At 40.8% G+C, this 15,695-nt stretch overlaps 1 protein-coding gene across 2 annotated transcripts; it reads left to right on the top strand.

Annotated features, from left to right (window-relative positions):
* Window positions 1-2,624: 2,624 nt before the first annotated feature.
* CAV2 (caveolin 2) lies at window positions 2,625-11,666 on the top strand. 2 transcript variants are annotated; one of them, XM_085042751.1, is made up of 3 exons: window positions 2,625-2,854; window positions 2,983-3,170; window positions 3,319-8,706. In XM_085042751.1, exons 1-3 carry the CDS (start codon window positions 2,705-2,707, stop codon window positions 3,392-3,394), a joined length of 414 nt encoding a protein of 137 aa, XP_084898877.1. In that variant the 5' UTR covers window positions 2,625-2,704; the 3' UTR covers window positions 3,395-8,706. The 2 variants fall into 2 exon arrangements, with proteins under 2 accessions (XP_084898877.1, XP_084898868.1); XM_085042742.1 differs by lacking the exon at window positions 3,319-8,706 and adding an exon at window positions 10,137-11,666 and having other exon boundaries at window positions 2,632-2,854.
* Window positions 11,667-15,695: the final 4,029 nt, after the last annotated feature.

Here is a 15,695-nt window from a genome sequence, read left to right as displayed (position 1 = left end):
CATATATGTCTGCATCCATCATTCATCCCCAGGCCTATACTTGTGATTACAAGCTTTCTGGGAGACTACTTGTTCAATAGTTGTGCACTCTGTACCACAATATGTTCTTAGAGACTCTTCTAATATAAAGAATTCATAACAATGAACAATTTCACCCTTTCACTTGTAAAAAACATAGCAGCAAAAGATGTAATGGTTAGAAAATGGAGATAAATTATATTTCTTCAACAGCTAATCTTAGCTTCAAGCTACACCTGGGCCCAAGTGTGCAAACACACACACATACACATGCACTTCATGTCATGTGATACAATTCTTTGGCTGTTACCAACAGAGTTTAAAAAAAAAATCTGTCCAAAGGTTATTAGAGAATATCATGCATCATGTTTGCACCGTTTATGTCATTTTTCTCTGCTCTTACGTTTGTACTTCAAAGTGTTCTGTCCATCCATGCTGGCAGAAAGCTGAGCCTGGGCATTCCTGGGCAGGGATACTGGAAACCCCCCCCTTACTGAACATTGTGTATACCACCTTTTATTCTGTACATTTGCCAGGGATTATAACTTGATGCTGCTCTAGCTTTGCCCTCAACCTCACCTGGTAAGTCATTAACACAAATCATTTCCAAAATAACTATCAGAGTTATTGACGACAGCATGACTTAAGGGGTTCTTAATAACCAATATCCTCAGTCCTGTGCAGACTTGAGCTTTTATTGTTTTTAAATAAGCTTTTCATGGAAAAATATTATTTTTTCAGGAGCAGTTGCATCACCACTTTATTTCAAATCCTCAGATATTACAAAGGTAAACTCTTGATTTTCCATCGTGCTTTCCCAACATTTATTAGTTAATACAACAACAGATTTCAAAAAGCATATGGACATGAACAAGAAAGTGCTATTTGCTTTTTATAAATGGGGCTGATTCTGTAAGCCCACTCTCCAGTGGCAGACTGTGATTTGGGAAATCTTTCAAGAAGAACCACTCCCTAGCTTTTAGCAAAGCTGAACTGAGCAATAAAGCTCACTGCTCCGGCTGGCTGGGTAGAGTCAGATGCAGCAGGAGCGGTTGGGAAATGGGCAGAGCTGCTCAAAAGCAGGTCCCTGGTTGTGCTCATGCTCCTGATCCATGCCTCTAGCGAGGGGAGAGGTAGGAAGTAGTTGGTACAAGCCAGGATGATCTGACTTCTGTAACTAAGAGGCTAGTTTGGGAGCCCATGTTGGTGGCTCCTACCTTGCTTTTCAGCAGCACCAAATCCAAATTTCTGTGCCTAATCCAAGCAGCTACCAGATGAATGCCTTTGGGCTGCACTCAGCTCCCTGTGCCTATAGGCTAAAAAATAAGAGCTGCTGGACAGCAGCACCCTGAAGGGTGGAGCTGAACCTCCACTCTGTCACTTGTTTTTTTTATTCTTCTCACTCATGGAGCAAAAAGTAATGGAGGAAGGTGGGGTGGAGGGGAGCAGGGTAGAAATGCAGCTCCTAAGTATGTCTTGAGTCATCATGCTGTTTCTTTGCTTGCCTTTGAACCCATTGTAAATTCGTGTTTTCAAGTTTTTTAAACTTAGTGAGCGTCAGCTACATTGCTGGATCCAAAACATTTATGTGAGACCAGTATCACTAAACTCAATCAGCACGGGAGAAAATAACATCAATACGAGTCACACATAGATGCAAAGCTTTTCTGCAGAAGTTTCCGACAAGAACAATGCAGTATGAACCAGAGCATTGTAATAGGTGATTTCCTACCCAAACTTTTGAGTAGTTATTTTTATACCACTTTCTTGGGAGGTTTTTGAAGCTTGAAGCTATCCTTAATTTAATGTAGTGGTGAAAATTAAAGAAAGTTAAAACTAGCAACTTCCTTGTTGATTTAACAGGCCTGGATTATTGATTAGGAGTATCACTTCCCTCCGAGACTTACAGGTGACTGTGGTTATTGAATGCAGCAAGAATGAACACCTGGCAGCTCATGAGATCACTCTGCATATCAATATTATCTTTATTAACTTTTACCAGTCATTATAATATTTTAATCACTTTATACAGATCATTCTTATGTTTAAAACATGTTCTCCAATAAACAGAAGAAATAATTTGTATGGACTGAAGCGAAAACCCAAAGAAGGCACGAAAATACTTGTAACGGCAGATGCAGTATTTTACTGCAGCAAAAATTAGGCAGTTTAAGCAGCACGAGTCAAGTAAATCCCGCTGGAGTGTGACGGGGCCGGACACGGGACCCTCGGTGGGCAGTGGCGACACACGTCTCCTCTCCCTTCTTTCCCTGTTTTCCCTACAGCTTCAATGGGCCACAGACACGGCCCGACACGGCCCAGTGCACAATGCCCTCCGCTCTCTGCTCCTGCTGCCTGTTGTTGCGATGCCACAAGCGCTGACAGAGCCCGGTGGGGCGTGAGGCCGCGGTGACAGCGGGGCACCGCAGACCAACGGGGAACCGAGCGCGCCCGGCGGCTGCGGGCGGCGGGCACAGCCCGGCGGGAGGCCTGAGCGCCCACAGAGCGGCTGTGCCGGCGGGCACCCACCCGAGCCCGACCCACGCGTCCCGCGGCTCCGCAGGGCTCCCGCTCCTGCCCGCGGGGCGTGTCCCGGGCAGCCCCGCTCCGCCCCGGCCCGGCCCGGCGGGGCTGCGGCGGCGGACGGGGCAGGGCCGGGCCGGAGCCGCGCAGCGGCGGCAGCGCCATGGGGCTGGAGACGGAGAAAGTGGACACCCGCATCTTCATGGACGACGACAACTTCCCGCGGAGCGGCGGCCCCGCGCTGTCGGAAGCGGAGAAGTGCGCGGAGGACGAGCTGGACCGCGACCCGCACGGGATGAACTCCCACCTGCAGGTGCGGGCCGGGCCGGGCCGGGCCGGGCCGGGCCGGGGGCGGGCGGGGCCGGGGCTCGGGCTCTCGGCGAGGGGGGTGCCCGGCGGGCTCCCAGCTCCCCGTGACGGCAGAGCCGCCTCTCGTTCCAGCTGGGGTTCGAGGATGTGATCGCGGAGCCCGAGCTCACCCACTCCTTCGACAAAGTGTGGATCTGCAGCCACGCTCTGTTTGAGCTCAGCAAGTACGTGATCTACAAGGTCCTGACTCTGGTCCTCGCCATACCGATGGCCCTGGTTGTGGGGATCGTGTTCGCGACGCTCAGCTGCCTCCACATCTGGTAAGCGCCTGCTGTGCCCGCCGGTGCCTGGGCTCTGCCGGCAGCTCCCTGTACTCGTCTCTTGTAGCTTTCATTACTGCCCAGACAGCGACCGCCGGCTTTACAACCGGTAGTCACTCAGCTAATATGAACTGCTTTATTTCTAAAGGGAGAGAAAAGGAAACAACGTTTTCTCTGTGATTCAGTTCCCTGCCTTTTACCAGCAGTCTGTCATGACTGTGTGAGCTCCTTGGGGCAGAGAGCCTGTATTGAATTGTATTGCTACTTGGATGGCACCTACAGCAATGCATTCCAAACTTGGCTGGCTTCTGGAATGATAATAATGACTGAATTTGTTTTTTAAAGTGAAGTGCAGAGTTTGTTCAAACATGAATTTTAAATTAAATACCAAGGCAGAAGTATTACTAACACCTGAAGTTATTACTAACTTGTTAGTACTGTTACCTGTTTCATTTTTTTCCTCACAGCCTGAAGAAAGCTTTTGAGGGCCCAGCTCGCTCTGGGTTGCTGCCACAAAATGTACTGTGCCTTGCATCTGTTGGGTAGCTGTCTCTAGATGCAGTGCCCCAAAGCCCTTCCACCTAAGCAAAAAGCCCTGCTGAGCTCAGGAAAGCTGCTTCTGGCCATGGCCCAAGTTCACAGGCAAATACACTGGCCATCTGAGTCACACCAAACCTGTGTACCTTAAGCATCATATACTGACAAAATATCAGGAAGAGTACCTTGAGACCAGGAAGGCAGATGATGGTGGAGAAGGAAGATAGGCAGGGAGAGTAACGAAGTTGAGGAAAGAGCTGACAAACCAAAAGGCTGTAGGGGAAGGGGTGAGTGCAGATTATTGATGTTATTGCTGCAAACCAGAATTTTGTGTATACATGGGTTTTGGGCAAAGTCTAATTTTTCTTGGGTAACACAGGAATCCTTTTCCTTTTGTTAAGAAAAACAAAATACAGAAACTGAAAGAGAACTCAAAACCCGAGAAATATATTGATTATCTGAACCTGTGGTAGCAGTCTCATGGGTGCCGGTTTCAGGTTTTGAAAGTGGAGTGGACACTTGTGTTGATGACATTGTCAAGGCACTTTGAAAACTGATTAACTTGAATTTTGGAGCATAGTGTTTGCATAATATCCAAAGGAATTGCAGTAAAGTTTAGAGATACCTACTTGGTACATCTGTCATTCCCAAATTGTTATAAACAAGCAGTGCATAGGCATAGTGTTGCCCAGACTTTTAGGTCTGTCAGATGTCACTGTGCCATAGTGTGCAGTGTAGCTGCAAAAGGGTATGATGAGTATGGGAGGTTTCCAGTAGTGAAATGTCTATGGAAAAAGTCATCAATGCCAAATTTAATAAAACTGTAGTACTTTTTTTGTGCTTCAGAAGGATCTTGTGTCTGGATTTCACAGACTGGATACAAAGACATGAGTTTTCACTGATCCAGGACTTAGAGGTCAGTTACTATTTATGCACGTAGTCCCTAGTGACTATCTCAGGAACTATGGGTTCCCAGCACATGTGAAACAGGACTGTCTGAATGTGGCACTTCATTTGAAAAGTTTTTCATTACTTTCTGGGAACACACTTGCTTTCCCAACAAATTACTTTCTTTGTCCGGGTTCATTTTCACTATAGAATTGATCTTTCCTTTGGATCTTCCTTGCACCTGGGATGGATGTGAAAGAGTCAGGTAATTTAGTAGTGCTATCTGCACTCCCTTGGATTCCATCCAGTGCTTCCATCCAATGGCAATACTGTCTCATCTTCCCACAAACTCAAGCTGGATTTGTTCCAACACAAAGGTGGAACACACTAAATTGGCATCTCTGTGCATCTTTGTGTTCCAGATTTCATGGGAGTGAGGAGTTCAGTGTTTCTGCATTTGAGAGTGTAGTGCAAAAGCAGTGCAGGTTTAGAGGCCCTAAACACAGGGTACTGGCTGCTTTGTAGGGCCATTGGGTCTGAAAAGAAAGATGCTCCTTGTATTTTTTGTGAAAGAAAGGGAATTCCATTATAACTCTGTCTTCAGCTGTTTAAATGTCATGGGAAGACCCTGGGCAAACTCTCCTATAAGGCTGCCACTCAGGGTCTCTGTGCTTCACTTTTATCATCCAAACCAGTGAGATGATGATGCTGATAAGTGATAAGGGAGTCTTTCCTGAGGCTAAATTCAAAAGTGTTTCAACAACTTTTTGAGGTGCTCAAACACAAAGCTCTGTTGCAGTTTCGTCAGCATGTTAAAAATCCACATAAGTCTAACTCAGCATTTGTCATGCTCAAGGACACCTTGTGAATTGCCCTTGTCATACTGATGGTAAATGTTGTCTTTCACCCGCAAAAAGAAAGCTGAATAAGAAATAGATAATAATACACTTTCATTTTCATTTTTAACCATTAAGATGGAGCATATTCTGTTCTCAAATTGGCTGCTTGAGCCAGAATCTGATTTCACATTACCTGGTAAAAGATACTGATGAGCTGAAACTGGGCCAGCTAGCAGGCTGGTGATCTGCACACAAGCCAGTTCAAGGAAGTCTGCTTCACATTTTTCCTTTACTTTCATTCTCACCACAGAGTATACAGGCTACAGAGAATTGTAACAGTTTTCTGTGAAATTTGCAAGCTTTTAAATATGTCCTTAGATTGCAGCTCTTAAAGTTACTGATTTTTGAACATGAGCAGAACACTTATGGTTTTTCAAGCGAGTCATGTAAAATCATTGTATTTCTTATAGATCAGTGACTGATTCTTATTCCAAGCCACATGTGTGCCACCTCTTGGAAATTAACACTTGAATTTCATATATGCTTTTTATTAGTCTTACCAGAATAGTGTTCTTGTACATTGCATATTTACACTAAGAATCAATGATTCATTTGGGGTTCCATAACTGGAGTCCTGGATCTGAGATGGGCTCACACAGCTTTATAGTCATCGTCGGCTAAAGCAGTAGGTATTCACAGCACCTCTTGCCTTCAGCTTCCATTTGCAGTGCTGAGATGTAGCCAGGGACTTACATGCAAAGCAGATATGGACATGCATCATTTCTTACCTTTTTGTATTCCACAACTTCATTTACATAACTGCTTTTATCATACTCAATCCTAAAACCATGTCTCTGCTGACTGTCTGAAATGGAAATAAATTACAGTACAGCTGTGAATACCCACCTTATGACCTGGTGGTGCTGCCTTGATGCCTCTTCTTTGATGTCCAGTACATATCCCTTGGTTTATGAAGAGGAAGTACATGGATGTTGTCTTGCTTCCTTTATCTTTTCCAGTCCGTCCAGATCCTGGAATATGTAATGTTTGATTTTAATGCACTTCAGGTACTGTGTGTGAGTCATGAAAGGCTTTAGTGGTTATCTGTTGCCTCACTTGTCCCAAGGATTAATGGGATGCAACAAGAAGCTGTACAACTGCTTGGTAATTGTTAGCCATCTTTTCACAATGCTTGCTTGTGTTGTAGAGCCATACAAGACTTCTAAACCAAAATCATGGTGTAGTACATGGAATTAGGTAATTTAAGCCCAGAAATAGAGAGCATTTGAAAGATGGTATTAAGACATGTCTGAAATTCCGTTTTGAAAAACTCTACAGGAGAAGGTGTGATTCTTCAGTTTGAAGCAGGAACCTGAATTAATGGTGCATGACTGCTCTAATGTTGTTACCCAAGTCTGTGAAAAGTTGATTCTCATTGTCATTGGGAGTTAAATTGTGCTCTGCCATTTCTAAGAGGTGTTTGGTTCTTGACAGGGTTCCCTCAAGGTTTAGCAAGAAAAAAAAGTAATGTGAGCAAAAGTGAGAAAGGTTGAGGGTTACAATTCTGTAGATACCATGCCTTGAACAGAATAAAGACGAAACAAGGATAGGATGGGAAAAACATGGAGTAATTTGCGCTTTTCAGTTCAACACTTCCCAAGAGACAGGATTCATCCCACTTAGTGAATGAAGGCATATTTTAATATATATATACATAGAAAGATTCAATGAGAGGTCATATAGATACCTGTCTTCAGCATAGATGACAAATTCAACAGTCCTTTCATCTTCTTCCCAATGCTGTACTGTGGGGTAACACTAGTAGTACCAATATGGCATCAATGTTGATATCCTTGGGATATGCTGCTTTAATTTTACTGTTAGATGTTACTCAAGCAGACAGTTTCCATGTCTCTGAGCAAAAGCGCAGGCTGGGATAAACCCACAGCAAAGGATGTGTACACCATATTTGTCAGGTCACAAAAACAAATGCATGGCTTCTAATGACATTTGATTATTTATTTTTAAGTGTGCCTAGTCACTCCATGGGAGGCACGTTGCACCCTCTGATAATCTGGAAATACCGCACTGCAGGATAACATATCCTGTGTAGAGCAGGATGCAGACTTGAACACATGTAAATACACGTACACACACACTCACATAATTTAAAAGCTAGAAAATACCTTTTATGACTCTACTGGGTGTAAAGGATTTTCTTCTCTGAGGAAAGATGTTTGAGTAGTTGTTGTATAAGTAGACTGACTTTTATTTTCAGATTAAAAGTTATTTACCTTAATTAGCTTTGGTTTCTGTTATGTCTCATGGATCCTCCTATGACCTTAGCCTACACTGGGTTTTGCACATATTTACCATAAATTAAAAAACTGAATAATAAGTGCTAAAAGATTACAAAACATTACCGAAACATTTCAGTGTTTATTTTATTTAAGATTATCAAAATAGGTTGAGTTCCAGCACTGTGTGAATGCCCTCTACAGCAGTTTCAAGTACTATGATCACTGCTTCTCCAGCCTTCTACATCTTTCTGTGAATCTTCTGCATAGTGTGGTATTTGTTTAGTTTGTATTTTGTGTGATCCTGTCAGCAGAGGGTCCAACAGAAATATTGTCTTTTCTGCATCTCTCTGGTTCAGTTAGATTTTTATAAAATCAGCCCAAATTAATGATAGGTCATAGCAAAGGAGCATTTTATATTATCTTATTTATATTATCTTATAAATTATCTAAAATGGAATAGAGGTTAAGTCAATGTAAATGGAATAGCCATTTCTGGCATTTTCCCTGTATTGCTTGGAAAAATAGCTTTTTTTTTTTCCTTTGCATTATTGATGTTTGTCAGCTGTATTCTAACAGGTTAAGGCCTAATTTTTTACTCTATAAATCATCTATTCTATATGCCATGATATTATAGGTGGTTATAAACATGTAGTTCACAGGGTTCAGTTTAAAACTAGAGGCACATTATTCCAGTAATGCTCACAGTTCTATATGGGGTGTTTCAGCAGAGACAAAAGAGAAGGTTTTAGAAAAACTATTCTTGTTTAAATCCCTCTGGGCTGGCTTTGAGTAGAGCATGGGCGTACTAGTATATAGCTTGCATTGTATAACAAAAGCTGTTAGATAAACACTGAAAGTAATTAATTTTGATTCAGTACATTTCTAACCTTCAACTTTTTTAAAATGTGGTAGATGTTTTCTACTTTATTAATCGGAGTAGTATGCATTGTAACTATACGGTACCTATTTTTTTCCAGACTTACGATGAAATAGTAAACTATATATTTTCTGTCATTCCAGTCAAAGTCAGTGAGAGTTCTGCAGTGGAATTACACAGATGCAAGATTGAGAACTTAAATTTTGAATGCAACAGTAAACTAGAACAGAGTTTATTATCTTTATCAAATTAATCTATATCTTACCTAATTTAAGAAGTAAGCGTTCAGTGTGGCAGAGAGGTTTTTATAAAACCTTGCTTTAGTAGCACTTCAGTACTATTTATGCTGTTTATACATTTAGTTTGTCTACACCCAAGTAAGAACATCCAGCTTAGTGAAATGACTAGAGGTTTAGGCCAGTATGTTATTGAGGAAGGAGAGTAACTTAAAACAGTGTGGTCATGTATCCACTGGCTCTTGTGAGCTGCCCATATGTGCACTTCTGGCTCCTCCACTGTTAGCATGCTTGGCTCAAGCCACCACTAATGACATTGTTTTGGAATTGGTACATTTGGAGAGCAATCCCCAGATGCTTACCAGTGCTCAGGGGATGAAAGCACAAGACTTTCTGGTATGCATCCTGAGCGAATAAAAAGATCTGTTCCCTTGACAAGGAGTTTTGACTGCATTCTAATGTTAATTTTTCACCCACAAATGAAGAACTTTACAGGATCAGCCCATATTTCTGAGATATTGCATGTATTTTTATTGTAATAATCTTGTGTGACTGGATATGGCCTTCCTGTTTCTGTTTACTGTAACTGCTTGTGACAGGGATGGGTAGAAATGAGACACCAGTGGTGTGATGTGCATGTGTGCCTGTGCACTTGTGTGTGCCTGTGCACCTGTGTGTGTCTGGGGGAGAGGCAGATAGAAGAAACACCAGAAGAGGCAGCAGAGCAAGAACAGATTGTAAAGGGTGCTGTTTCCAGTCAATCAAACTGGGGAACATGGTGTTTCTGTCAACGCCTGAAGACCTATATTCAGATATGACCACAGCACAGATGAGTCTTTAGGAGATGACTGCTTTTTGGCCACGGTGGGTGGCAGCAGGGCTACAGCAGATGAGGCACACCAGCTCTGCCTGCAGCAGGGAGAGACAGCAAAAGTTCATCATTTTCAATGGCATATAAAGAAATTGCCAATTAGTAAGCAGAGACACAGTGAAAAGAAAGCTAGTGTCTACTCTGTCATGTTGCATACAAATGATTCTGACCAGAGGACCACATGCATGTGGTTTCTGCATGTGTTTCTGCATGTGCAGGTGTGAGGCCTTGGGCAAACAAAATTGATGGAGAATGACTCCAAGAGAATAAAATCAACTTACTTGAATATTTATATTTATATTATAAAAGTTAAAGAACCACTTCTCTTCCAAAAGATGTCACACTTTTGTTTCATTATCCTGATTTCCCCATGCTGTAGCAGCACCAGTCTTCAAATCTTTCATCTTCTCTTTTACAGGATTGTGGTGCCTTTTGTGAAAACCTGTCTCATGGTCTTGCCTTCAGTGCAAACTGTATGGAAGAGCCTGACAGATGTTTTCGTCGTGCCATTCTTTCAGAGCCTAGGCCGGTGCTTTGCCATGGTTAATATACGGCTGGACCAAGAGTAACCATCAGAGATGTGACACTGCTGTAGTTGTAGCTGGTGTTATACTTCTTTGCTAACCTAACACAGAAGCACTTACCATTCATTCCAAACGCTTAGGTTATGATGGCTGGTTTAAGTGGGAACATGCTGTTTTTATTAAAACTCATTTATTTTCAGGGAGATCCATTTAAGAGTAAGTAGGGAGTTTTCATAGTTCACTGTTTTAACAACAGTGATCATGGAATTTATTGGCAACACTTTATTTTAATGATAGGTTGATTGGTAGATTACAGGAGAATTCTCACAGAGGATTAAAAGCCACCAGTGATAATGAGTGGTGTTATTACTATAAATAAATCAATGAGTAGGCTGTGATACCTTAGACAGAACTGATCTCTAGGGTTTCACATTGACTTTACTGCAGTTCCACCAGGGATCATTTTTGGCCTTGCTATGCAGAGTGATAAACCCAGTCCTCTGTTATCAGCAGTTAAAGTGAACATGACTCATTGCATAAACATACAGGGAAAGGAACTGTTGTGTATTCTCCTATACTGAGGGGGGAGGAAGCTCCCTAGAAGTTTATCCCTTAAAATAAGGTGTTAGCCTATGATTTGTAGCATCAGCTAATCTGTATATTTTATTTAATGAGAGATTAACTTTACTGTATATTTTGTACCTTTGTAAATTACAGTTGATCAAGCTTTTTTGAAGCATAATTTCTCTAGCATTTGAATTCTAAACAACTTATTAAGCAGCAAAAGTAAGACGCTGCAAAAAATACTTTCGATAACTAAAATTTCCTTTTCTAAATTAAATAGATTTTGAGTATTGATGTGCAATTCTAATATATTAATTATATATGATTGTGTGTAAAAGCAAAGATTTCATACACAGTTATACAAAAGAGTTGGAAATATCTGTTTATGAGAAATGGTTTTATTAAAAATGGGGTGTAATAAATGCTATCCTGCCTATTTCTGTATATTATTGGTGTGAACATCGTGATATTTAAAGTGATAGACACTATGCTAGCACTTTAACTAGGTAGCAAGCTCATATAGAAGGCAAGTGAGTGTATTTCGTATCCTTGTCTAATTCTCCTAACCTATTGACTTGACTCCTTCTGTTGCTTATTTACTACTTCAAAGCCTAACCCCTAAAAAATCCCCTTCGTCCTTCTGCACCTAATACGACTTTTGAAACCAGAATAACAGAATGTGTGCAGAGGTACATTAAAAATACATTAGCTTTCTGGTGGGTTTATGCTGCTGTTTTATTTAAATACAGATGGTAAGTTGCAATTGTAAAATGTTTATATGATTTAGAACGTTATTTTCTAAAATGATGTCTTAAATTTCTTATCAAACAAGAGGTATCTAATAAAATAATAAAACATCAGCTGTTTCCCATTCTCAACTTAATTTCTTTTCAGATTTATCAGCTTTTAAACAAACTCTTATAATGCCAAACAGCATAGAATACGATGCAGTTCTTCCAAAATACGTGAGAGGTAAAGATGAGCATCAATATAGTTCCACTATCATCAACTGCCTTTAGTGTATTTATAGTAGAAAATAACATATCTCTGTGTGTAATTAAGCCCATACAGAATGGTTGCTTTCTCTAAAGCAGGTCTCTCTGCAGAATTTTGGCAACATTCAAAGTAATGCTTAATTCTTTTTACAGGCTTTCTTTGCAGATGAGCTGCAGAATTTTCCTTTTCTTGCCTGCTGACCTATTAAAGCTACCTGACACTGTATATCCTTTGTATATTAAGAACATCTTTGTATATTAAAAGTATTTTTAGTGTTTGCCATATAGAGAGGGATTCATATGACTTTCAAAAACTGGATCTTAATGATTAGTGCCCATGGAAACATCTCTTGTTCTTTTTTATTCTGCAGGAAGTTAGCTTGTTTTTCAGATGTGTTCTTCAAAATACCTTTCTAATGTTAAAAATGGAAATAATTCTTTTGAAAATAAAATTGGCCAGGCTAGGCTTGAACTCTTTTGAGAGTTATTTTCTTTTACAGCATCCAAGGACTTTTACAAAGATATTTTCCACTGAAAAATATCCCCTTGATGAATTCATTTAAAAGAAAAAAAAGAAAATAATTCAATCAGTACTTGTGTCTAAAAGGAGTCCTATAAAAGCCTAAGCTTTGAAGGAACTCAAGTCTGGATCTGAAGTTTTGAGAATGAGGCCATTCCCCAGAGAAAGATGTATCATTTTATGGTATGCATTCCTGGATATATGCATTCTTAAATAGCTTACTGAAATCAACTGGCTCTGGCTACCACAGGCAATTAAGTAAAATGGTAGTTTGTTCTTACTTTGATTTAGGTTTGTCATTGATTAGTTCTTTTCACCATTTCTCTAGCTGCTACAAGACTCAAGTAACCTTGCAATTAAAGCTGTTTCTTACATTTTTCGTAGCAATATCTTTCTCTGAAACAGGTGTGCCTTTACTACAAGAAAATACAAAGTGCACTCTTAGACTTTGGGTAAAATACTAGATGTCTGGCAAATACTCTTACTTTGTCCATAAAATGAGTGGAAGGAAGTATAAATATTTACAGACTCTCCAATACTCAGGTGTGAATCTGCCCCAGGCAACTCTGACTGGCAGGTATTCTCAGGATTTTGTGGTTCTGACATACATCCTGAAGGTCTGGCTCAGCCTATACTGTGAGTACCTTACAGCACTGTCGGATAACAGGGACTGAATGGGAACTGGCACTGAACTGTGCTCTTCAATGTGGGACTAGGTCTGTCTCCAGTTTGTTCAAAATGTGGACAAACCATTCCAGCTGATCCCTTAAAAGCAACTTACAAATGAGAATTTAGACAAGGGAGTCCAGAAACTGAGTCTCATTGTCTGCAACAAATGTAGGAAAATTTATGCCTGATTCAGGTCATTGCTTTGAGGGATCTTCTCCTCTGTGGAATGGGGAAAATGTTACTGCTTGTAACAAGAGTAGACTTTCCGTCACCATGGTAGAGCTATTATAAATAATAACGGTGAGGTGTTTTGATTCCAGCCTATCTTTTATTACTGCAGACCTTAGATCTACAATCATGAGCTGGAAACTCAGTTCTGATATGCAAAATATTTCAGCATCTTGTTTTTTGTGAAGATCACAAGTAATGTACAGAACTAACCCTGGATTTGTGTTTATGGACTTTTTAATTTTAATTAATGAAGAAATTTAACCTGCCTCCTTACGACAGCTGTTTCCTAAACTCCTCCTAATCTGACTCTGAAACTTTTTTATTTGTATCTTATCTTTCACCACCCTAGTTATTCACCATATAAATTGAAAAAAATTTTTACAGAAACTTTCATGGTTTAGTAAATGAAGAGCCTGTTCCCACCTATCCAAAAAGTTCACTTAAGCATTCACTGACTAAAAAGTTCAGAACATCCCTGCAGCTCTGGGACCTCAGACCACACACTCGTATTTAGTGGAAGCCAAAGAATGGTAAGTCCTTTATTTTTACAGGGTGTGATCATTCCCCCACCTGCAGAGATAAAACTATTGCTGTTATTAATTCTTCTAAAAGCACATGGAAAAATACATGTGTTTGGGGTTTTTTTTAAATAAAAATGCAAATGGAACAAGGTCAAACACCAGACACTTTACCAGTGTTGTCTGTGGTCATAAAAATTAGAGTCGAAGGCATCCAGAGATACTGAACCAGCAGTTAGACATGAAAATTAGAGGTGCTTTCTTCATGTAGGGATTTACAAATTAGGGGTGAAATAATATTTTAGCTTGGTGACACTAATCTTCCTAAACTCATTTCAACAAAAGGATAATGTCTTCTGAGAGGCAATTCAGAGGAGCTAAGATAGGTTCCTGCTTCAAATCATCCTCCAGAGAAAAGAGTCTGCACTGATTACTGCAAAATATTGGGCTGGTCTTGGCTTGGCTTCTTTACTCTTCTACATAAAAAGTTGTATTTGCTGCAGAAATTGGGAAGGTTGATGGAAGTAATTAGAGTGTCATATAAGTAGTGAGGCAAGCTCTTCTCTACACACTTCTCTCACAACTTGTTGCCAGGGGTGAGTGTCGCCTGTGTTAGATGTTCAGTTTTGGCTATTGTATAGCTTCCGCTTCCAACTACAAGTGGAAGAAAGAAGGACCCCTTTATATAGCACTGAATCAGATCCTACTTATGACACTCAAATGGGACAAAGTAGAGAGATTCACTTCTATTTCAAACCTTGAGGAAAGCTTTTTTCCAACAGCCTCAGTTCAGTAAGACCTGCCTTTTCACCCCATGTACCTACCTGATCTTGCTTTTTTATTTTACACTATTAGAGCTATCACAATGCTACAAGTGTCAGCTGGGATTTACCAGGCAATGCTTAGGTAGAGAAGCATAGTGACAGAATGCCCATCCTGTATAAGCCCTAATCAGACTAGTTCTCATAGTCTTGACATTTTCCATAAAACACATGAACATTTAATAGTAAGGTAGAACTGGCAGAATGGTACAGAACAGTGTTGACATAGACCAGTGTTCATGGTCCAGCTCAGCAGTTTTCAAGGAATTTGATACTGAAAAGGGTTGAGAAAAGAGGGGCTTGATTTGCACAAGGTCTGGCAGAATTAAAGCTTTCAATCTATTCGCCTCTCCAGTCAAGGCAGTTACAAGCTATCTTGATAAAGACCTGCAGGGGCCAGCTCTGTTAAAGATGTACACACCTACTACAGGATTGAGATAGAGAGTCATGCATTTCGATCCAAAATTGCAATCCCTGCCCAGCTGCCACCCAACCAGGAACATGTCTGAACTCAGAAGGCACCTCCCTTTCACATAACCCCCCACAATACCTACAGTTTTATTTTTGTCATGCCCAGAACTGCCCTTATTTGAGCAACTTGGCATCTTACTCATATCTAAGCCCAGTCAGCATCCCAAAAGAAGGGGAGCCTTCGACTCCTTAAAATACACTTAACTGCACATCAGCAGAATAAAGTACTCCCCAAAATACACTTTCCCAGAAGTGAGTCCAAATGCAATGGCACACCTCAGGCAAAAATTGATTTCAGGTTTCTCAAGTGTTGGTTTACCTCTTCTAGCCCTTAGGCTATTGTGAAATGTTTTATGGCAGCAGCACTTCCACATAAAATGAAATCACTCCTGGCAAGAGGTTGTGAGAAGGAAGGAATGTGAGAAGAGCTACCCATTTTTCCTGGTAGAACTAATCCTTGGATTCAAGGCACAAACAGGCCAAATAACAAATGCATACATCAACCTGCAGCCCTGTGTACTGGGGGCGAGGGGAACCCATCTCTATGGAAAAGTTCTGATCCAGTGACTTATATTTTAAAATACAGAAATCCTACAGAGGGCGGGGACAAGATGACCAACATGAATTCTCCAGGACTGCAAGTCTTTAAATAATGGAATGAGGA

This window comes from Lichenostomus cassidix, chromosome 1Aa, assembly GCF_008360975.1.
Source record: "Lichenostomus cassidix isolate B80296 chromosome 1Aa, HeHo_3.0, whole genome shotgun sequence".
NCBI classification, from domain to species: Eukaryota; Metazoa; Chordata; class Aves; order Passeriformes; family Meliphagidae; genus Lichenostomus; species Lichenostomus cassidix.
Note: the sequence above shows the minus strand (reverse complement) of the source record. Positions and strands in the feature narration are given on the sequence as shown.